This window comes from Oncorhynchus clarkii, chromosome 5 (assembly GCF_045791955.1).
Source record: "Oncorhynchus clarkii lewisi isolate Uvic-CL-2024 chromosome 5, UVic_Ocla_1.0, whole genome shotgun sequence".
In the NCBI taxonomy this organism is placed as follows: Eukaryota; Metazoa; Chordata; class Actinopteri; order Salmoniformes; family Salmonidae; genus Oncorhynchus; species Oncorhynchus clarkii.
The window spans coordinates 20,522,944-20,547,842 of record NC_092151.1 but is presented as its reverse complement, the minus strand read 5'-3'; the positions used below and the strand labels follow the sequence as shown (position 1 = coordinate 20,547,842).

The 24,899-nt window shown below is 45.1% G+C and overlaps 2 protein-coding genes across 3 annotated transcripts in view; both read right to left on the bottom strand.

Annotated features, from left to right (window-relative positions):
• Positions 1-4: 4 nt before the first annotated feature.
• Positions 5-15,532, bottom strand: LOC139408505 (vacuolar protein sorting-associated protein 37B-like). The gene is made up of 4 exons (XM_071152475.1): positions 15,364-15,532; positions 13,414-13,585; positions 1,824-1,906; positions 5-1,689 (listed from the first exon to the last, which is right to left on the bottom strand). Exons 1-4 carry the CDS (start codon positions 15,466-15,468, stop codon positions 1,264-1,266), a joined length of 786 nt encoding a protein of 261 aa, XP_071008576.1. The 5' UTR covers positions 15,469-15,532; the 3' UTR covers positions 5-1,263.
• Positions 15,533-22,743: 7,211 nt separating this feature from the next.
• Positions 22,744-24,899, bottom strand: part of LOC139408494 (electrogenic sodium bicarbonate cotransporter 4-like) — a 46,664-nt gene continuing 44,508 nt past the window's right edge. For both annotated transcript variants that reach the window (XM_071152460.1, XM_071152461.1), the window contains one exon: positions 22,744-24,727. In XM_071152460.1, coding sequence (XP_071008561.1) covers positions 24,605-24,727 — 123 coding nt within the window. In that variant the 3' untranslated portion in view covers positions 22,744-24,604. The remainder of the gene's footprint in view (positions 24,728-24,899) is intronic.

Sequence of the window (24,899 nt, the reverse complement as noted above, 5' to 3'; positions counted from 1 at the left end):
TTGACATGTTTTAGTTAACTTTTATTGAAATTGTCAATTATGTGTTTTGTTCCATTCTCCTGGGGATTTTTACCAGCATGTGATGGTTTAAAAAAAAAAAATCAGGCAGGAAAGTATCTTTTTTTTGGCAAAGTTAACTACATCAGCACAATTGTTCAATTACCCACTGTGTCCAGTTGATAGCAACAAACACAGACAACTGCGACATCAGGCATAGAACACCTTAGTATTGGTTATAAAACATTTATTGATTTGGATGAAAGTCAACCTGTCAGTCTAGCATTACAACATGAATGTTTGTTCCTAGAGAGTGTAGATCAGATGTACAGTACCAGGGACTACTATAGTTCATATTTTAAATGTTTCCTGCACCATCTCATTTTTGAACCCCCATGTGTTTTCCTTGAGGTGAGCACAAATGGGGAAAGCAAACTGTAGATGTACAGCCAGCTGTAGATCTCTTTTCCCCACATGGCAACTTTGACTGGCTTCACAAGAAAGCCAGTTTAACATTAATTTAGGATGCAAGGTTATTTTCAATATCCATCTTCCAGTTAGGTGGGGTATAACCTCTTATACCGGTATACAAAACAATCACTAAAACAAAGTGCCAAGTCAGTAGGTAAGATGAGAACATCTTTGGCAGGTCATTCAAATCCATCCCAAAATGTTTGTTCCCTTGTAAAATAGTATATTCCTAGCCTTGCATCCTCCCGACCTACTGGAAAGAACCGCCACCAATGAATAGGAAAGCACCTAGATTACAATACATATTGAATTGAAATCAATTTGAGTAGTTCTGTTCAGGGTTGATGGACTAGCTATAGTTGTGACAAATCCGGACTCCTCCCTTTAGACGAATAGGAACTTTAGGGTCAACTATTATCACACCACCTGTCCTGACCTTTGGGGTTACACACAACTTCATGCATACTCAAGTGTGTGCACAGGAAGACACCACCTTCCGTTTACAAAAACTACATCTCATCTACACAGCATATAAATACCAGTCAGAGAGTTAAGTTTTCATATTTCTTCAGATTAATCAGAAAGCTAGTCTTAGAATAAAAACCTAAGAGAATCAACCCCCAGGCTGTAGCTACTGGACGGAGTCTCTGAGGGAGCCTGTCAGTCAGGAGTTTTCCCTGTGTTACTGACAGGGGCTGTCATTGGTTAAGTCACCAACACTCATTGTTGGGTCAAAGGTAGATAAGGTCATCATCCATGGTGTTTCTATGGAGACAGACCCCCCCCCCCCCCCCCTCACTGCATGATGAAGCCAGTTCGGGGGGGCAGGCATGGGGAGGTGGGGTGTTGCTGGGGGGCTTGAGGGTAGGGCTGGGGAATGTAGGGGCTGCTGGGGTAGCCTGGAGGATCCTGGCTGGGGAAAGGCATGGCGGGATAGGGGGCGACTTGGTATGACAGGCCGCTCTGCTGAGGGGAGGGAGGATGGGCAGCTCGCGTAGATTGGGGGGAGAAGGCTCCATTGGTGTAGGGGGTAGAGGGGAAGTCCTGGGGTCGACTGGGCTGGGTAGGGGTCTGCTGGGGTCTAGTGAGACCCTTCAGCACCAGCTCACGGAGTTTGTCAATCTTTACACGGCGCACATGAGCAAGATGGCGCCTCCGCTGGTAGTCATCGATAAAGCAGTCCAGAGGCAGCTCTCCATCCAGAAACGAGTCTGCCATGTTCTACACAGGGACATCAAAGCAGGGTTATTTTCACGCAAGCATACAGACTCAACATAATACACACCAACATAAAATATCATAGAAAGTGAGTATTCTTGTGCGTGTAGTTGTGAACATATTGGTGTGTGTGTCACCTCAGTCTCCTCTTCTATCTTGGCTCCCTCAGCTTGCAGCAGAGCCAGCAGAATGTCCAGAGAGCTGTTGCCTGAACCATGGTCTGAGAGATAGAAAGATGAGGGAGAAATGGTTAGAATACACTAAAACACTAAGCATCACAGTGAACGACTGTCCTGAACCTAAAGTCGTAACTTGATCCCTGGGGCAGAACATCAATGTAATGGGACTGAATACAGTAGCTGGGGCATTCAGAGGATACTAAGCAGCATTGAGTACAGGAAATCCTATCAGGTAACAGCTGTCTGAGAGAGTAGTCACTAGATGGCCATGCTAGAATGGACAGAAAATTGTTGTCACGGTACCAGTGGTGTAATGTACTTAAGTAAAAATACTTTAAGGTACCACTAAGTAGTTTTTTAGATTATCTGTACTTTACTATTTATATTTTTGACAACTTTTACTTTACTACGTTCCTAAAGAAAATACTGTACTTTTTACTCCATACCTTTTCCCTGACACCCAAAGAACTCATTACATTTGGAATGCTTAGCAGGACAGAAAAATTGTCAAATTCACACTTATCAAGAGAACACGTGGTCATCTACTGCCTCTGGCAGAATCACTAAACACAAATGCATCTTTTATAAATAATGTCTGAGTGTTGGAGTGAGCCCCTGGCTATCCGTACATTTTATAAATAATGTCTGAGTGTTGGAGTGAGCCCCTGGCTATCCGTACATTTTATAAATAATGTCTGAGTGTTGGAGTGAGCCCCTGGCTATCCCTACATTTTATAAATAATGTGAGTGTTGGAGTGAGCCCCTGGCTATCCGTACATTTTATAAATAATGTCTGAGTGTTGGAGTGAGCCCCTGGCTATCCGTACATTTTATAAATAATGTCTGAGTGTTGGAGTGAGCCCCTGGCTATCCCTACATTTTATAAATGGAAATTGTTTAAAAAATATATATTTTTTACTTTTACTCAAGTGGTATTTTACTGGCTGACTTTTACTTGAGTAACTTTCTATTAAGGTATCTATACTAGGGATGCACAATATATTGGTGAACATATCGGAATCGGACGATATTAGCTAAAAATGGCAACATCAGTATCAGCCCGATGTCTGATGTGCAAAACCAATGTCAAAGCTGACTTACTTACTGACTTTATTGTCCCCATGGGGAAATTTTGTTGCAGTGTCATGTACACATTTAAAGTGGCTTTTAAATACAAAACAAAATTGACAATACAACTTTCATAACAGTTACGCACCAATAATAATAGTAAGAAATAAGAAATAAAACATTAAATTAAAAATAAGAAAAGACTAGCCTGCTGGCCTTACGGAGTCATTGGGAACATTCGCCCGAGCTATTTAGGAGGGATATCACACCTGGCACAAATTGTCTCGTTCTGTTTGTACCTAGTGTAGCTGACGTGCAGACCTATATAACGTAGATGACGTAATGATGCCATGTAAAATGTTTCGTTATAGGTGCAACACAGCATTCCTAACCTAGCCCACAATGTCTGCTGTGTGGATCAAGCAGTCAACAAGTCGAGCAGTCATTTAAACAGTAAGAACATTTCAGCGAGACACCTCACAGGTGAAATCCATTAACACCAAGATAATGGAATTCATTGTCCTTGACAATTAATTAACCGTTCTCTGTTGTGATCGGTACACACACCAAGTGTGCTATTTTTCAGATGTCGCCCTGCCGGAGTTACACAGTAATTGCATCACTGCTATTAGCTTCACAACATACTATGGAATGTCGTTTGGGTCTTTACGTGTCAAAAAAAAGATCGCCATCAAACCACACTATTTGACAATAACACTATTTGAAGCATTTGACACATCAAATAACACAGCTCTATTATATAATGTTGTGTGTTCTGAATTTGCACGTGCAAGCCAAACGCCACCACAACTATCAGTAACCTGTCAATGTTGTACAAAAAAAGTCTGCAAACAATACCGCGTTGGTAATAAAGCATTATTTGTTCAACCACAACTTCTGGGGTAGCTAGCTTTAGCTGGTAATAAGCTAGCACCAATACAACCAGCCTGAAAGCAATGCCCAGTAGAAACTGCAGTCATTTTCATTATTCTTAGCAATGATTTAGGAATCCTTGTGAGTAAGTATTAGCTAGGTAGCCACTTGTTGTTCGCCTATTGAAATTGAACTTCAGTTCATGAAATAATAAATAGCTAGCCAGCTACTTAACCCTGTTGCCCAAAGCTAACGTTATAAGCAGCCAGTTAGCTTCATATGGCTAGTGAGGCTCGACCGGACCTGGTTATGTTTTGTGAAGGTAGCCACAATAAGCATTAGGCACAATAGTGGAATTGGCAGTTTGCCTTCAAAATAAAAGTATCTCTTTGAAAGTGATGCAGAAGGTTACAATTTGTGGAATCACGCCATATTTAGACAAGGTAATGTTAAACAAGTTTGGAATGTGAAGCAATGAAATGGGGTATCAGTCTACTCGGTGACACCCAAAGAACAGAACTGTGAAGAGTTTACACAAATATTAGCATTGTAGCTCTTATCTCAGGACGGTCACTGTGTGAAATCACCTCCCCAGTCAGCCTATTGTGTGTATTGACATTCATATTGCACTGTACAGCTTTACCTAAGGATTGGGGATCAATGAAATGAGGTATCAGTCTACTCAATACCCAAAATATTTTTTCCCAACGTCCTCAGAGTTATCAGACTCCAAAAACACCCACGCAGTATTGTTTTTCCTCTGGAATAGTGTTCAATATACATAGGTTGACAATAAATGTCTCAATTCACTGTTGTTACAGAGTCCTGCAATAAGAGCTATGACGCAAATGTTCTCTGGGTGGCACTGAGTAGACTGATACCCCATGTAATTTATCTACAATCCATAGGTAAGGCTGTGCAGTGAAATAAGTATGCCCCCAATGCAATTCTCAAGTATAATACATCCAGTGTGATTTCAATAGATTTGTCAAATTAACAAAATTGTCTTTTGTTGATTTTATATAACAACATTCCAACCTCGTTTAGCATGATCTATTCCAATTATGGCATAATTATACTATTTGTATTCATTTGCATCACTGTCAATGTCATACTTTTATTTTGAAGGCTAATCGCAAAGTCCACTATTCACATAGATGGGTCCGACCACCAATAATAAAATAAGAACTGTCTTGTAAATTAGGGTTATTTTAGATGACATCTAGCTATATAGTTAGTTAGCTAGCTAACTATAGCTACTGAAACAGATTGTCGTTTTTCTATGTTTTTGGGGAAGAACATTGTTTGCATCCATGAGCTAGCTATAGATTTTTTTAATGACCAGCACTGTAGGTGCGCGAGACATCTTTACCAGCATCATAACATACGTATCGATGAATCGTTGTGACATGAAATACAAGCGATAGTGTGATCAATGTGTAATAACTATGTACATTTTGAAAGTGTTAAATTATTATGTGAAGTGCAGTCATATTCCGGTCATGATTGGTCAAATAGTGTTATTTGACACGTCTAAAATACACTGCTCAAAAAAAATAAAGGGAACACTAAAATAACACATCCTAGATCTGAATGAATTAAATATTCTTATTAAATACTTTTTTCTTTACATAGTTGAATGTGCTGACAACAAAATCACACAAATTATCAATGGAAATCAAATTTATCAACCCATGGAGGTCTGGATTTGGAGTCACTCAAAATTAAAGTGGAAAACCACACTACAGGCTGATCCAACTTTGATGTAATGTCCTTAAAACAAGTCAAAATTAGGCTCAGTAGTGTGTGTGGCCTCCACGTGCCTGTATGACCTCCCTACAACGCCTGGGCATGCTTCTGATGAGGTGGCGGGTGGTCTCCTGAGGGATCTCCTCCCAGACCTGGACTAAAGCATGGAGCAGGACATGATGTCCCAGATGTGCTCAATTGGATTCAGGTCTGGGGAACGGGCAGGCCAGTCCATTGCATCAATGCCTTCCTCATGCAGGAACTGCTGACACACTCCAGCCACATGAGGTCTAACATTGTCTTGCATTAGGAGGAACCCAGGGCCAACCGCACCAGCATATGTTCTCACAAGGGGTCTGAGGATCTCATCTCGGTACCTAATGGCAGTCAGGCTACCTCTGGCGAGCACATGGAGGGCTGTGCGGCCCCCCAAACAAATGCCACACCATGACTGACCCACCGCCAAACCGGTCATGCTGGAGGATGTTGCAGGAGCAGAACGTTCTCCACTGCGTCTCCAGACTGTCACATGTGCTCAGTGTGAACCTGCTTTCATCTGTGAAGAGCACAGGGCGCCATTGGCGAATTTGCCAATCTTGGTTTTCTCTGGCAAATGCCAAACGTCCTGCACGGTGATGGGCTGTAAGCATAACCCCCACCTGTGGACGTCGGGCCCTCATACCACCCTCATGGAGTCTGTTTCTGACCGTTTGAGCAGACACATGCACATTTGTGGCCTGCTGGAGGTCATTTTGCAGGGCTCTGGCAGTGCTCCTCCTGCTCCTCCTTGCACAAAGGCGCAGGTAGCGGTCCTGCTGCTGGGTTGTTGCCCTCCTACGGCCTCCTCCACGTCTCCTGATGTACTGGCCTGTCTCCTGGTAGCGCCTCCATGCTCTGGACACTACGCTGACAGACACAGCAAACCTTCTTGCCACAGCTCGCATTGATGTGCCATCCTGGATGAGCTGCACTACCTGAGCCACTTCTATGGGTTGTAGACTCCGTCTCATGCTACCACTAGAGTGAAAGCACCGCCAGCATTCAAAATTGACCAAAACATCAGCCAGGAAGCATAGGAACTGAGAAGTGGTCTGTGGTCACCACCTGCAGAACCACTCCTTTATTGATTGGGGGTGTCTTGCTAATTGCCTATAATTTCCACCTGTTGTCTATTTCATTTGCACAACAGCATGTGAAATTTCTTGTCAATCAGTGTTGCTTCCTAAGTGGACAGTTTGATTTCACAGAAGTGTGATTGACTTGGAGTTACATTGTGTTGTTTAAGTGTTCCCTTAATTTTTTTGAGCAGTGTATTTTTTGACAAGCAAAGACCCAAGCGGCGTTCCATGGAAATCCTGGTTGAGAATTAAATGAATGAATGAACAACTAAACAGCAAATAGGTTTTGATTATATTTTACTGGTAAGGGGGATATATGTAAATGCCAACAAAATAACTTTTTGGTCAGTGTGGTGTGTGTGTGTGTAACCTTTATTTAACTAGGCAAGTCAGTTAAGAACAAATTATTATTTACACTGACGGCCAAACCTGGACGACGCTGGGCTAATTATGCGCCGCCCTATGGGCCTCCCAATCATGGCCGGATGTGATACAGCCTGGATTCGAACAAGGAACTTTAGTGGCGCCTCTTGCACTGATATGCAGTAACTTAGACCGCTGCGTCCACGTGTGTGTGTTAACTATTTAACCGTACTAGAATGCTTAAAAGGCAGCTAAAATTATAAATATCGGATAGTTTGGTTGGTGGCGACTGTGGTTAGAAAGGCACTGTGCTTCCCTTCTTTAGAGTGTGGCTATGTAGTGACAACCCGACTGACAGAGGACCAGTATCCAGTAACAACCCCCCTGACAGAGGACCAGTATCCAGTATCAACCCCACTGACAGAGGACCAGTATCCAGTAACAACCCCACTGACAGAGGACCAGTACCCAGTAACAACCCCACTGACAGAGGACCAGTACCCAGTAGCAACCCCACTGACAGAGGACCAGTATCTAGAACAACCCCACTGACTTAGAACCAGTATCCCGAACAACCCGACTGACAGAGGACCCGTATCCAGTAACAACCCCACTGACAGAGGACCAGTATCCAGTAACAACCCCACAGACAGAGGACGAGTATCCAGTAACAACCCGACTGACAGAGGACCATTATCCAGTATCAATCCCTGTGACAGAGAACTAGTATCCAGTAACAACCCCACTGACAGTGGACCAGTATCCAGTAACAACCCCACTGACAGAGGACCAGTATCTGGAACAACCCGACTGACAGAGGACCAGTATCCAGTATCAACCCCACTGACAAAGGACCAGTATCTGGAACATTCCGACTGATAGAGAAGCAGTATCTAGAACAACTAAACTGACTTAGGACCAGTATCTCAAACAACCCGACTGACTTAGAACCAGTATCAACCCCACTGACAGAGGACCAGTATCCAGTAACAACCCCACAGACAGAGGACCAGTATCCAGTAACAACCCCACAGACAGAGGACCAGTATCCAGTAACAACCCCACTGACAGAGGACCAGTATTCAGTAATAACCCCACTGACAGAGGACCAGTATCCAGTATCAACCCGACTGACAGAGGACCAGTATCCAGTAACAACCCCACAGACAGAGGACCAGTATCCAGAACAACCCCACTGACAGAGGACCAGTATCCAGTAATAACCCCACTGACAGAGAACCAGTATCCAGTATCAACCCGACTGACAGAGGACCAGTATCCAGTAACAACCCCACAGACAGAGGACCAGTACCCAGTAACAAACCCCACTGACAGAGGACCAGTACCCAGTAACAATCCCACTGACAGAGGACCAGTATCTAGAACAACCCCACTGACTTAGAACCAGTATCCCGAACAACCCGACTGACAGAGGACCCGTATCCAGTAACAACCCCACTCACAGAGGACCAGTATCCAGTAACAACCCCACTGACAGAGGACCCGTATCCAGTAACAACCCCACAGACAGAGGACCAGTATCCAGTATCAACCCCACTGACAAAGGACCAGTATCAACCACACTGACAGAGGACCAGTATCCAGTATCAATCCCTGTGACAGAGAACTAGTATCCAGTAACAACCCCACTGACAGAGGACCAGTATCCAGTAACAACCCCACTGACAGAGGACCAGTATCTGGAACAACCCGACTGACAGTGGACCAGTATCCAGTAACAACCCCACTGACAAAGGACCAGTATCTGGAACATTCCGACTGATAGAGAAGCAGTATCTAGAACAACTAAACTGACTTAGGACCAGTATCTCAAACAACCCGACTGACTTAGAACCAGTATCAACCCCACTGACAGAGGACCAGTATCCAGTAACAACCCCACTGACAGAGGACCAGTACCCAGTAACAACCCCACTGACAGAGGACCAGTACCCAGTAACAACCCCACTGACAGAGGACCAGTATCTAGAACAACCCCACTGACTTAGAACCAGTATCCCGAACAACCCGACTGACAGAGGACCCGTATCCAGTAACAACCCCACTGACAGAGGACCAGTATCCAGTAACAACCACACTGACAGAGGGCCAGTATCCAGTAACAACCCCACTGACAGAGGACCAGTATCAATAACAACCCGACTGACAGAGGACCAGTATCCAGTATCAACCACACTGACAGAGGACGAGTATCCAGTAACAACCCGACAGACAAAGGACCAGTATCAACCACACTGACAGAGGACCAGTATCCAGTATCAATCCCTGTGACAGAGAACTAGTATCCAGTAACAACCCCACTGACAGAGGACCAGTATCCAGTAACAACCCCACTGACAGAGGACCAGTATCTGGAACAACCTGACTGACAGTGGAACAGTATCTAGAACATTCCGACTGACAGAGGACCAGTATCCAGTAACAACCCCACTGACAGAGGACCAGTATCCAGTAATAACCCCACTGACAGAGGACCAGTATCCAGTATCAACCCGACTGACAGAGGACCAGTATCCAGTAACAACCCCACAGACAGAGGACCAGTATCCAGAACAACCCCACTGACAGAGGACCAGTATCCAGTATCAACCCCACTGACAAAGGACGTGTATCCAGTAACAACCCCACAGACAGAGGACGAGTATCCAGTAGCAACCCGACTGACAGAGGACCAGTATCCAGTAACAACCCCACAGACAGAGGACCAGTATCCAGAACAACCCCACTGACAGAGGACCAGTATCCAGTATCAACCCCACTGACAAAGGACGAGTATCCAGTAACAACCCCACAGACAGAGGACGAGTATCCAGTAACAACCCGACTGACAGAGGACCAGTATCCAGTAACAACCCGACTGACAGAGGACCAGTATCCAGTAACAACCCCACTGACAAAGGACCAGTATCCAGTAACAACCCCACTGACAAAGGACCAGTATCAACCACACTGACAGAGGACCAGTATCCAGTAACAACCCCACTGACAAAGGACCAGTATCAACCACACTGACAGAGGACCCGTATCCAGTAACAACCCCACTGACAGAGGACCAGTATCCAGTAACAACCCCACTGACAGAGGACCCGTATCCAGTAACAACCCCACAGACAGAGGACGAGTATCCAGTAACAACCCGACTGACTTAGAACCAGTATCAACCCCACTGACAAAGGACCAGTATCCAGTAACAACCCCACTGACAGAGGACCAGTATCCAGTAATAACCCCACTGACAGAGGACCAGTATCCAGTAACAACCCCACTGACAAAGGACCAGTATCAACCACACTGACAGAGGACCAGTATCCAGTAACAACCCCACTGACAAAGGACCAGTATCAACCACACTGACAGAGGACCCGTATCCAGTAACAACCCCACTGACAGAGGACCAGTATCCAGTAACAACCCCACTGACAGAGGACCCGTATCCAGTAACAACCCCACAGACAGAGGACGAGTATCCAGTAACAACCCGACTGACAGAGGACCAGTATCCAGTATCAACCCCACTGACAAAGGACCAGTATCAACCACACTGACAGAGGACCAGTATCCAGTATCAATCCCTGTGACAGAGAACTAGTATCCAGTAACAACCCCACTGACAGAGGACCAGTATCCAGTAACAACCCCACTGACAGAGGACCAGTATCTGGAACAACCCGACTGACAGTGGACCAGTATCCAGTAACAACCCCACTGACAAAGGACCAGTATCTGGAACATTCCGACTGATAGAGAAGCAGTATCTAGAACAACTAAACTGACTTAGGACCAGTATCTCAAACAACCCGACTGACTTAGAACCAGTATCAACCCCACTGACAGAGGACCAGTATCCAGTAACAACCCCACTGACAGAGGACCAGTATCCAGTATCAACCCCACTGACAGAGGACCAGTATCCAGTAACAACCCCACTGACAGAGGACCAGTACCCAGTAACAACCCCACTGACAGAGGACCAGTACCCAGTAACAACCCCACTGACAGAGGACCAGTATCTAGAACAACCCCACTGACTTAGAACCAGTATCCCGAACAACCCGACTGACAGAGGACCCGTATCCAGTAACAACCCCACTGACAGAGGACCAGTATCCAGTAACAACCACACTGACAGAGTGCCAGTATCCAGTAACAACCCCACTGACAGAGGACCAGTATCAATAACAACCCGACTGACAGAGGACCAGTATCCAGTATCAACCACACTGACAGAGGACGAGTATCCAGTAACAACCCGACTGACAAAGGACCAGTATCAACCACACTGACAGAGGACCAGTATCCAGTATCAATCCCTGTGACAGAGAACTAGTATCCAGTAACAACCCCACTGACAGAGGACCAGTATCCAGTAACAACCCCACTGACAGAGGACCAGTATCTGGAACAACCTGACTGACAGTGGAACAGTATCTAGAACATTCCGACTGACAGAGGACCCGTATCCAGTAACAACCCCACTGACAGAGGACCAGTATCCAGTAACAACCCCACTGACAGAGGACCCGTATCCAGTAACAACCCCACAGACAGAGGACGAGTATCCAGTAACAACCCGACTGACAGAGGACCAGTATCCAGTATCAACCCCACTGACAAAGGACCAGTATCAACCACACTGACAGAGGACCAGTATCCAGTATCAATCCCTGTGACAGAGAACTAGTATCCAGTAACAACCCCACTGACAGAGGACCAGTATCCAGTAACAACCCCACTGACAGAGGACCAGTATCTGGAACAACCCGACTGACAGTGGACCAGTATCCAGTAACAACCCCACTGACAAAGGACCAGTATCTGGAACATTCCGACTGATAGAGAAGCAGTATCTAGAACAACTAAACTGACTTAGGACCAGTATCTCAAACAACCCGACTGACTTAGAACCAGTATCAACCCCACTGACAGAGGACCAGTATCCAGTAACAACCCCACTGACAGAGGACCAGTATCCAGTATCAACCCCACTGACAGAGGACCAGTATCCAGTAACAACCCCACTGACAGAGGACCAGTACCCAGTAACAACCCCACTGACAGAGGACCAGTACCCAGTAACAACCCCACTGACAGAGGACCAGTATCTAGAACAACCCCACTGACTTAGAACCAGTATCCCGAACAACCCGACTGACAGAGGACCCGTATCCAGTAACAACCCCACTGACAGAGGACCAGTATCCAGTAACAACCACACTGACAAAGGACCAGTATCAACCACACTGACAGAGGACCAGTATCCAGTAACAACCCCACTGACAGAGGACCAGTATCCAGTAACAACCCCACTGACAGAGGACCAGTATCCAGTAACAACCCCACTGACAGAGGACCAGTACCCAGTAACAACCCCACTGACAGAGGACCAGTATCCAGTATCAACCTCACTGACAGAGGACCAGTATCCAGTATCAACCCCGCTGACAGAGGACCAGTATCCAGTAACAACCCCACTGACAGAGGACCAGTATCCAGTAACAACCCCACTGACAGAGGACCAGTATCCAGTAACAACCCCACTGACAGAGGACCAGTATCCAGTAACAACCCCACTGACAGAGGACCAGTATCCAGTAACAACCCCACTGACAGAGGACCAGTATCCAGTAATAACCCCACTGACAGAGGACCAGTATCCAGTAACAACCACACTGACAGAGGACCAGTATCCAGTAACAACCACACTGACAGAGGACCAGTATCCAGTATCAACCTCACTGACAGAGGACCAGTATCCAGTATCAACCTCACTGACAGAGGACCAGTACCCAGAACAACCCGACTGACAGAGGACCAGTATCCAGTAATAACCCCACTGACAGAGGACCAGTATCCAGTAATAACCCCACTGACATAAGACCAGTATCTAGAACAACCCCACTGACAGAGGAGCAGTATCAACCCCACTGACAGAGGACCAGTATCCAGTAACAACCCAACTGACAGTGGAGCAGTATCCAGTATCAACCCCACTGACAGAGGAGCAGTATCTAGAACAACCCGACTGACAGAGGAGCAGTATCTAGAACAACCCGACTGACAGAGGAGCAGTATGTAGAACAACCCGACTGACAGAGGAGCAGTATCTAGGAACAACAAGTGACTGAACTGGCTCGACCAGACAGACATGTAGAGAACAGTCAGCTACCAACACAGAGAGAGAAAGACTGGTCTTTCAGATAGCAGAGTGCACCGAGTGAGATGTAGACAGAAAGAGACTGGTATACAGGCACACTGTCCTTAGTAGTGTGGACTAGCTAGGTGTCTCATCAAGTGTGGACTTGCTAGGACTCTTACAGAGTGTGAACTTGGTAGTGTGGACCTGTTAGCGGTCTTACAGAGTGTGGACTTGCGTAGCTGGTAGTTGTCATAGAGCTCCTGTAGGTGGCGGTAGCGTGAAGTGAGCTGGTTCTTCTGAAGGTCCAGACTGGGCTGCAGTTGGAGGTTCTGTTCTGCCAGACTGATGTTACTGACCAGGGTCAGCTCCTTCACCTGCTGCACCTCACACATCTAACACAGAGAAAAACACACAGCATACACAGACAGACACACACAGGAAGAGGGAAGGTGAGTTAGTACTTGAGACAATACACGCAGACAGAGACTGACGGACCCCCAGACTGTGATGTGTAGAGTAGGCCTATAGGCCAGCGACAAACCAGCTCAAAACCTAACCTCTGGAGATTAAATATGACTATATTTTTATGGAGGACAGTGATTACACCATACATTTATAATTCCTTTCACCAAGCCTACAAACAGATGTGAAATACCTGTAATAGGACCCCATAGGCTATTATATCTACAGGACGCCACAGCAGAAAGCAGAGCTCTTATCACTCTAAGGGCAGAGAAACCAATGTTTTTTTGGGACCGATACCCCAATCTTGGGGGAGCAAAACTTACCGATATATCTGCCGACTGCCAATATACTGTTTTACAGCAGGGAAATGAAAGTGACATTTTTACACACTGAATTCTCCAAAAATACCATCCAAAAGAGCAATTGTCCAACAAATATGCTTCAAATGTTGATTACTTACATTGTGACAAATAATGACATGAAAATGTCCGCAAGTGTTCAGATCAGCATGAGATTCCCCCTTTTCATCCTATTGAATATTGGTTATCGACAGAATTATTGTCCGATACTGATAGAGGTAAAAGGCCAATGTCGGCGAGCCAATAAATAAGTTGGGTTCTAGCTAAAACACAGCACTCAATCAAGATATCAATACTAATGAACTAGGCTATAATGAATCATAAATAACATGGTCAGGAGGGATGAGATGCTGCCATGCTGGCACCAGCCCAGGGAAGACCGGCACTAGACAGCTCTCCAGCCGCAACCAGATTTGTATCTCTGCTCACAGGCTGTTCCTGTAAAGCTATTTCCACATTGGTGGGTAAGGACTAACAGTTCCACCAACGTCACAGCGCCATGGTGGGGAGTCTTGCATAAGCCACATACGTGATTATACAAATACAGAAGGTGAAGAAGCCAGAAGCAAGTTGAGCTTTCCTAATACCTAAACTAGACCAGGCTAGCTAGAGATGGAGAGAGATGAGGCACAAAATACCAGTGTCAGAATGAATGCTGTACACATGTCTGAAAGAACACTGACATAACCAAATGTCAATACGCTGTGAGGGGTTGCTTCTTGGTTAAGCATCGACCTTTGTTATAATCTGTGCGGTGCTGTGTGCTCAATGCATCAGAATGTTGACTAAAGAGGTGTGCTGCACTGAAATATGGACTCCTCCGCCTAGGTTAGTCAATAGGAAAACCTCTTCCAACTTTTAACACCTTCCACATAGCTGATGACTGGCTGTCTTGTGCGGATCCTGTTCATAGAACAGGAAACAAAACAAACCAGATCATTTCAAATCTGTTCCTAAACACGGGTGTGTCCATTACTTATGCAATAATGGGAATCAGGTGGCATTTGTGGCCTAATGCCAAACAATGACACTGCCATTTGTGGCATATGTACACAAACTGGGTTATTGTCGAAACTGATTCGAAAATAAAAATATGGAAACAGCATGAGCATCCACTAAACATCCAAATGTTGAGTACAGTACAAGGAGCAAGCTTCTCAGCTGTGGCAACGAGGCGGATGTTGATGAGCTTGCTCAATGCGAAACGGGTATGCATCTAGAAGGAAGTTGTGAATGAAGGACTGCCTGACAACAGTCATAAGTGCACAGCTACCTAGATATGTTGATGCTAGCTAGCGTTACTAGGGATAGCCAGCTACCGTTAGTAAAACACAAGGGGAACTTACCTCGTTCATTTCTTTGACAATAGAATTTAACTTTTCATCGTCTTCAAGTAACTCGTTTAACTGCGTCATGGTGAAAGAGCTGAATTTATCCGTGAATTCTGCCATTTCTCCTATGATGGTTGTCGTCTATCAGTCTGGCTACAGTTCTTTCGGATCAAAACGGATAAGTGTTTGGATCACAAACCGGAAATAGGGATGCTTTCTGGCAAATCAGAAGGGAGTGTAATGTAATATGACAATGACGTCATCCACAATCGACGTCATTAAATGTTTTTTTTTACTTTTGGGATTTTCACGACGTAGACTTGTTAACCAGTTAAATGTAATCGAAATAGTAATCTACCTAATCCTCCAAAGTAATTATTTATCATGAGAGGGCCATGAACAACAACTAGTAATGCTGCATACTCCAAGAAAGGTTAAAGTCTCAACTTTTTGGTAAAAATGGTTATAAATTGATGAGCTGTAGTCACTTTTAAGGACACATGCTCAAGAACAAAGTACAAATATGAAAATCTGAAATATTTTATATGATGCATTTATTATTCAACAAAACTGTATGAATGCTTGAAATGACTTATATGCTTTCTAAATATAGCATAATCAAAATTTGAAACGACTAACTGTAAGATTTAACCTTTCTTATAACTGTAAAATACATATTTGTATGTTTAATGTTAGAGAAAATGTGCATATTTTCTAAAGGTCTCTCTTGATCAAAAAATCTGCCCCCATCGCTATGAATGTCTCACAGAGCTCAAGTTTCAAGTTTTCACATGCACAAGTACTATGAAATGCCTTTCTTGCAAACAAAACCCAACAATGAAATAATCAATAACTATTTATTATTAGAAAAAGCACATGAGAAATAAATATAAAATATACATAAAAGTAAGTAAGCATACTATATACAGGAAATATTTAGAAAGTCAGTTCCAATACCATATTTACATGTGCAGGGATACTGGGGCGATGGAGGTAGATATGTACAGGGGTAAGGGAACTAGGCAACTGGATGTAAGATAGTCAGAGTAGCAGCAGCTTGCATGTGAGTGGGTATGCAGGTGTGTAGAGTTGGTATAAATGTATGTGCATATTAAGTGTGAGTGAGCAAATTATGGAGTGAGTAGGGCCCTGTGAGTGTGTATAGAGACAGTGCAAGTACTGAAATAAAAGGTCCATAAGGATACAAGACACAACTCGGTCCGTGTCGCTATTTTGTTAGCTTTATATCAGTTGTAAAATTGGAACAGAAATGGCACCACACCAAACTGGAAGTCTTCCACCTAGCTTGGAAAGACAATATCGTGCAGTATCGAAGAGCCCTTACTGCTGCTTGATCATCCTATTTTTCCAACTTAATTTAGGAAAATAAGAACAATCCGAAATGTATTTTTGATACTATCGCAAAGCTAACTAAAAAGCAGTATTCCCCAAGTGAGGATGGCTTTCACTTCAGCAGTAATAAATTCATGAACTTCTTTGAGGAAAAGATCATGATTATTAGAAAGCAAATTACAGACTCCTCTTTAAATCTGTGTATTCCTTCAAAGCTCAGTTGTCCTGAGTCTGCACAACTCTGCCAGGACCTAGGACCAAGAGAGACACTCAAGTGTTTTAGTACTATATCTCTTGACACAATGATGAAAATAATCATGGCCTCTAAACCTTCAAGCTGCATACTGGACCCTATTCCAACTAAACTACTGAAAGAGCTGCTTCCTGTGCTAGGCCCTCCTATGTTGAACATAATAAACGTCTCTCTATCCACCGGATGTGTACCAAACTCACTAAAAGTGGCAGTAATAAAGCCTCTCTTGAAAAAGCCAAACCTTGACCCAGAAAATATAAAAACTATCGGCCTATATCGAATCTTCCATTCCTCTCAAAAATTTTAGAAAAAGGCCGGGTGGCGCAGTGGTTAAGGGCGCTGTACTGCAGCGCCAGCTGTGCCATCAGAGTCCCTGGGTTCGTGCCCAGGCTGTCGTAACCGGCCGCGACCGGGAGGTCCGTGGGGTGACGCACAATTGGCCTAGCGTCGTCCGGGTTAGGGAGGGATTGGTCGGTAGGGATCTCCTTGTCTCATCGCGCACCAGCGACTCTTGTGGCGGGCCGGGTGCAGTGCGCGCTAGCCAAGGTTGCCAGGTGCACGGTGTAGCCTCCGACACATTGGTGCGGCTGGCTTCCGGGTTGGATGCGCGCTGTGTTAAGAAGCAGTACGGCTGGTTGGGTTGTGTATCGGAGGACGCATGACATTCATCCTTTGTCTCTCCTGAGCCCGTACGGGAGTTGTAGCAATGAGACAAGATAGTAGCTACTACAACAATTGGATACCACAAAATTGGGGAGAAAAAGGGGTAAAAAAAATAATAAAAAATGTTAGAAAAGGCAGCAACTCACTGCCTTCCTGAAGACAAACAATGTATACGAAATGCTTCAGTCTGGTTTTAGACCCCATCATAGCACTGAGACTGCACTTGTGAAGGTGGTAAATGACCTTTTAATGGCATCAGACCGAGGCTCTGCATCTGTCCTCGTGCTCCTAGACCTTAGTGCTGCTTTTGATACCATCGATCACCACATTCTTTTGAAGAGATTAGAAACCCAAATTGGTCTACACGGACAAGTTCTGTTCTGGTTTAGATCTTATCTGTCTGAATGATATCAGTTTGTCTCTGTGAATGGTTTGTCCTCTGACAAATCAACTGTACATTTTGGTGTTCCTCAAGGTTCCTTTTTAGGACCACTATGGTTTTCACTATATATTTTACCTCTTGAGGATGTCATTCGAAAACATAACATTAACTTTCACTGCTATGCGGATGACACACAGCTGTACATTTCAATGAAACATGGTGAAGCCCCAAAATTGCCCTCGCTAGAAGCCTGTGTTTCAGACATAAGGAAGTGGATGGCTGCAAACGTTCTGCTTTTAATCTCCGACAAAACAGAGATGCTTGTTCTAGGTCCCAAGAAACATAGAGATCTTCTGTTGAATCTGACAATTAATCTTAATGGTTGTACAGTCGTCTCAAATAGAACTGCGAAGGACCTCGGCGTTACTCTGGACCCTGATCTCTCTTTTGACGAACATATCAAGACTGTTTCAAGGACAGCTTTTTTCCATCTATGTAACATTGCAAAAATCAGAAACTTTCTGTCCAAAAATGTTGCAGAAAAATGTATCCACGCTTTTGTTACTTCTAGGTTAGACTACTGCAATGCTCTACTTCCCGGCTACCCGGATAAAGCACTAAATAAACTTCAGTTAGTGCTAAATACGGCTGCTAGAATCCTGACTAGAACCAACAAATTTGATCATTTTACTCCAGTGCTAGCCTCCCTACACTGGCTTCCTATCAAGGCAAGGGCTGATTTCAAGGTTTTACTGCTAACCTACAAAGCATTACATGGGCTTGCTCCTACCTATCTCTCTGATTTGGTCCTGCCGTACGTACCTACACGTACGCTACAGTCACAAGACGCAAGCCTCCTAATTGTCCCTAGAATTTCTAAGCAAACAGCTGGAGGCAGAACTTTCTCCTATAGAGCTCCATTTATATGGAATGCTCTGCCTACCCATGTGAGAGACGCAAACTCGGTCTCAACCTTTAAGTCTTTACTGAAGACTCATCTCTTCAGTGGGTCATATGATTGAGTGTAGTCTGGCCCAGGAGTTTGAAGGTGAACGGAAAGGCTCTGTAGCAACGAACCGCCCTTGCTGTCTCTGCCTGGCCGGTTCCCCTCTTTCCACTGGGCTTCTCTGCCTCTAACCCTATTACAGGGGCTGAGTCACTGGCTTACTGGTGCTCTTTCATGCCGTCCCTAGGAGGGGTGCGTCACTTGAGTGGGTTGAGTCACTGATGTGATCTTCCTGTCTGGGTTGGCGCCCCCCGTGGGTTGTGCCGTGGCGGAGATCTTTGTGGGCTATACTCGGCCTTGTCTCAGGATGGTAAGTTGGTGGTTGAAGATATCCCTCTAGTGGTGTGGGGGCTGTGCTTTGGCAAAGTGGGTGGGGTTATATCCTTCCTGTTTGGCCCTGTCCGGGGGTATCATCGGATGGGGCCACAGTGTCTCCTGACCCCTCCTGACTCAGCCTTCAGTATTTATGCTGCAGTAGTTTATGTGTCGGGGGGCTAGGGTCAGTTTGTTATATCTGGAGTTCTTCTCCTGTCTTATCCGGTGTCCTGTGTGAATTTAAGTATGCTCTCTCTTTCTTTCTTTCTTTCTTTCTCTCTCTCGGAGGACCTGAGCCCTAGGACCATGCCTCAGGACTACCTGGCATGATGACTCCTTGCTGTCCCCAGTCCACCTGGCCGTGCTGCTGCTCCAGTTTCAACTGTTCTGGCTGCGGCTATGGAATCCTGACCTGTTCACCGGACGTGCTACCTGTCACAGACCTGCTGTTTTCAACTTTCTAGAGACAGCAGGAGTGGTAGGGATACTTTTAATGATCGGCTATGAAAAGCCAACTGACATTTACCCCTGAGGTGCTAACTTGCTGCACCCTCGACAACTACTGTGATTATTATTATTTGACCATGCTGGTCATTTATGAACATTTGAACATCTTGGCCATGTTCTGTTATAATCTCCACCCGGCACAGCCAGAAGAGGACTGGCCACCCCTCATAGCCTGGTTCCTCTCTAGGTTTCTTCCTAGGTTTTGGCCTTCCTAGCCACCGTGCTTCTACACCTGCATTGCTTGCTGTTTGGGGTTTTAGGCTGGGTTTCTGTACAGCACTTTGAGATATCAGCTGATGTACGAAGGGCTATATAAATAAATTGGATTTGATTTGATTTGTATTTCTTGGGGATAGAAGCTGTTCAAGAGCCTGTTGGTGTCAGACTTCTCTTGTCATGCGGCAGCTAACAAAATAGTCTATGACTTGAGAGGTTGAGGTGTTTTATGATTTTCCAGGCCTTCTTTTTACACTGTCTGATATAGAGGTCTTGGATGGCAGGGAGCTCAGCCCCAGTGATGTACTGGGCTGTCCACACAACCATCTGTAGTGCTATCGAGGGTGGTGCTATTGGCAAACCAAGCAGTGATGCAGCCAATCAATGTGCTCTCAATGGTAGAACCTTTTCAGGATTTAAGGACCCATGCCAAAGCACTGTCGCGCCTTCTTCACGACTGAGCATGTGTTTGGACCATTTTAGGTCTTTAGTTATTTGGACACTGAGGAACTTGAAGCTGTCTATCTGCTCCACTGCCGCCCCGTCAATGTGGATGGGGGCGTGGTCGCCCTCCCCAATTCCTGTAGTCCACGATCACCTCCTTGGTCTGTGAAGAAGAGACAGAGGAAACAGGAGGGATAGCAGACATTAAACATCTCACATGACAAGAGACGTTCCAGGAGAGGATAGAATTACTAGACCAATTAATGGAAGGATTATGACAAACTAGCCAGGGATGGCCCAAAACAACAGGTGTAAAAGGTGAACGAAAAATTAAAAAAGAAATGGTTTCACTATGATTACCAGAAACAGTGAGGGTTAAAGGTAGCGTCTCACGCTGAATCCTGGGGAGAGGACTACCATCCAGGGCGAACAAGGCCGTGGGCTCCTTTAACTGTCTGAGAGGAATGTCATGTTCCCGAGCCCAGGTCTCGTCCATAAAACAGCCCTCCGCCCCAGAGTCTATTAAGGCACTGCAGGAAGCTGACGAACCGGTCCAGCGTAGATGGACCGACAAGGTAGTGCAGGATCTTGAAGGAGAGACAGGAGTAGTAGCGCTCACCAGTAGCCCTCCGCTTACTGACGAGCTCTGGCCTTTTACTGGACATGAAGTGACAAAATGACCAGCGGAACCGCAATAGAGACAGAGGCGGTTGGTGATTCTCCGTTCCCTCTCCTCAGTCGAGATGCGGATACCTCCCAGCTGCATGGGCTTGCTGACATTGAGGGAGAGGTTGTTGCTCCGGCACCTCACTGCCAGGTCACTGACCTCCTCCCTGTAGGCTGACTCATCATCGCCGGTGAACAGGCCTACCCCCGTCTTGTTGACAGCGAACTTGATAATGCTGTTGGAGTCTTTTGTGGCCACACAGTTGTGGGTGAACAGGAAGTATAGGAGGGGACTAAGCACACACCCCTGTGGGGCCCCAGTGTTAAGGGACAGCCTGGTGGAGGGGATGTTTCCTACCCCCACCACCTGGGGTCACCACCTGTGGTCACCATCTGGGGTCACCACCTGGGGTCGGCCTGTCAGGAAGTCCAGGAATCAAATTTTTTAAGAATTTGTATGATCTTTTCTTGTATGCCAGTTATAAGGTTGTTATTTTTTCCTGAAAAACATGATGTTAGGTTGTTTACATGTTAAAGGATATTTCAGGATAAAAGATTTCACACAAACTTTAGACTACAAGGTTTTTTAATACTATTTTATTAACATGCATTTGTAAATCTTTACAATCCAAAGTAAGTACACTCTGATATTAGTATCTCACTTTGTCCAACAGTCATTTATACACATATATTCATAAAGGTGAATGCACTGAAAACAAAATACCTAATAAATGCAATAAACAATACATCAGTCATTTTTAAACCATTATTATCACAACGCTCACGTTTCTATATTTCTATATTTTTTTCTTCATTTTTTATAACTGTACAGATACATTTGCAATCAAGTAATGAATATAGTTTTAGTTGTTTATTTTTTGTTGATGTACTAAATTGTTGTAATGGGCAGGGGCACTGAATATATAAAAGTTATACTTTGTCTGTCTTCTTATAATAACTGATAGGTACCTCAGGTTAAAAGGCAATTCTTATTAATATAAACTGGAGAGAAACTGTCTTGTATAGTTTTGAGGATTTCGCAACTGGTTATATGTGTCTGTGTGTCTATGTGCTGTCAACCTACAGCAAGGTTTCGCTGCCTACATCATAGGGATGAGAGTGTGGGTTTTTGTATTGGTACTGGTCTCGTTGAGTCTTAGAGGTCAGGTAGCGGCCATTCAGAGGGCAGGGGTTAATGCTGGGGTAAAGGTCATGACCCAGTGGGTAGAGGTCAGACTCCTTGTATTCAGACTCTACCTGGATGTCAAACTGGGAAACAGGAGGGCGTGATGATGATCTGGGGGTAAGGCTCACCTGGGAGTGGGCAGGTGAGGGGGGGCAGATCTTCAGGTGCAGAGTAATTCTGAGGGAGGAACAGTCAGGTGGAACAGCCCAGGTTACACACACACATGCACTGTCACGAGCACAGGCAATCAGTCTCGTGAGCACAAACAAACATAGTTTCACACTTCTCAACCATACTCCCTGAACAGCAATGCAGACAAGAATGTGTTAACTGACACGAGCAGGAGCACACATTACTACAAAGGGGAAAACAGACACACATGCACGAACACGTGCGTGCACACAGACACGTGCGTGCACACAGACACACACACACAGAGCGGGAGAAGAAGGTTATGGGGTAGTTAGAAAGATTTGGAGGAGGATGTGAGTTTGAACGGTGACAAAAAGTAAACGGATTGGGTTGGGGGGTGAGGTGAGGTGAGGTGAGGTGAAGGGCGAGGTGAGGTTTGGTGAAACGGGGTGAGGTGAGGTGAAGGGGGGTGAGGTGAGACAGACTAGACTTACTGTACTGCAGCAGGTTCATGACCTATATGTACCGGTAATCAAATACCTATTTCAGTATTTCTCAGACAAACATTGATTGTCCCAGACAAACACATGGGTCCAGGATTCACTTGTCTTGAGAGAGCAGTGGCTGACAAAACCAGCTGGGACTGACAAGGGAGAGGATGACTGTCCCATTGTAGATCAGAGAAGTCTTATAATTCCAAAATATAAAATATGTAAATGATCAGGTCTGAATAGTGTCTCCAATGAACACCTGACAACCACCACCCCTCAGATGTCAGACTAACATTGTATTATAATATTGTATTACTGCCTACCGAGTGGCACAGTGGTCTAAGGCACTGCATTGCAGTGCTTGAGGCGTCACTACAGACCCAGGTTTGATTCCAGGCTGTGTGACAACCAGCTGTGAACAGGAGTCCTATACAGCAGTGCACAATTGGCCCAGCATCGTCCGGGTTAGAGGAGGGTTTGGCCGGGGGGGGTTTATTTGGCTCATCGCGCTCTAGCGACTCCTTGTGGCGGGCCGGGCGCCTGCAGGCTGACCTCGGTCGTCAGTTGAACGGTGTTTCCTCCGACACACTGGTGCAGCTGGCTTCCGGGTTAAACGGGCGGGTGTTTAGAAGCGCGGTTTGGCGGGTCATGTTTAGGAGAACGCATGACTCGACCTTCGCCTCTACCAAGCCCGTTGGGGAGTTGCAGCGATGAGACAAGATCGTAATTGGATATCACGAAATTGAGGAGAAAAAGGGGGTGAAATACTTTTTTTCACCAATAATAATAATATTGTATTACTATAACATTACAACTCTTCCTTCGCCAACTGTGCCTTCAGAGGAGTCTTTACATTAGTACAACAGAGGTTGCTGCCACAAACCACACAGCACACGGTGAATAAATAACACTTGGAAGACATCATCAAAACAAACAAACACACAAAAACTACTTCTGCCTTGCTTTCAGGTGCATCGGCTGTGGTATTTGAACAACTGTCAGTCTGCCCTCACAAACACATCTACAGTAGGGCCAAAGTATAGCAGAGAAAAACATTACACACACAACATCCAGTGGTTTGAGTAGGTGCTGGAGCTCAGAGAATATTTTGAACGAAGAGAAGACTCAGTCCACACACTGCGATTTATGCTCCAACAGCTTCGGACAGTAGACTTAAGGTTCAGAATGGCATGTGATCCATGTGTCTGGGTATGTCTACCAGACACTACAGTGATTTATACAATGTTTAAGAGTAGAGGTGTTGCATAACACACTTATAATACAATAACTACTATCCAACTGAATCTAATGTATGTTTACATGTTAAATATCACATCAAATCTACAGTTTATGGAATATTTGTATATATTTATATGAAATTCAATGTGTATAAAGTGTTTAGGTGACAACAGTGCTAAAGAATGCTAATAGTGAATGGAACTTTGCTAAATGGTTCCTAGCATGTGTCGGTAATTGTCCAGAAGGGAAAGGGAAAGGGGGATACCTAGTCAGTTGTACAACTGAATGCCTTCAAGTGAAATGTATCAGCATAGTGTATGTGTGTGTGTGTGTGTGTGTGTGTGTGTGTGTGTGTGTGTGTGTGTCAGTAGTCGTAGTTGTGGTCCTGCTGGCCATGTACTCCTCAGTCGGTGTGTGTGATGGCAGGTTGTATCAGGTCACTGTAGGGGACGTGCAGTTTGAGCACACAGTACCTGCGGTCCAGCTCAATGTTATCAGGATTCACACTAGAGTAAACGTTCTTCTCCTGTACACACAGACACGTACACAAGCAAACACACGCACATATGCATACACACACACACGCACATGCGCACACACACACAGAGATAGGAGGGGTTGAATGGCAGAGTGAAGAATCAGGTGAGGTAGGAGAGAAGGAAGACAAAAATAATAAAACCATCAGTGTCTCACAACAT

Excerpts from the sequence above, each read along its gene's own strand:
- LOC139408505 (XM_071152475.1), bottom strand. The coding sequence starts at position 15,468 with ATGGCAGAATTCACGGATAAATTCAGCTCTTTCACCATGACGCAGTTA. Across the intron at positions 1,907-13,413 it reads GCTACGCAAGTCCACACTCT|ACCATGGTTCAGGCAACAGC; the intron begins GTAAGACCGCTA and ends TCTATCTCTCAG. Across the intron at positions 1,690-1,823 it reads AGATAGAAGAGGAGACTGAG|AACATGGCAGACTCGTTTCT; the intron begins GTGACACACACA and ends GTCCCTGTGTAG.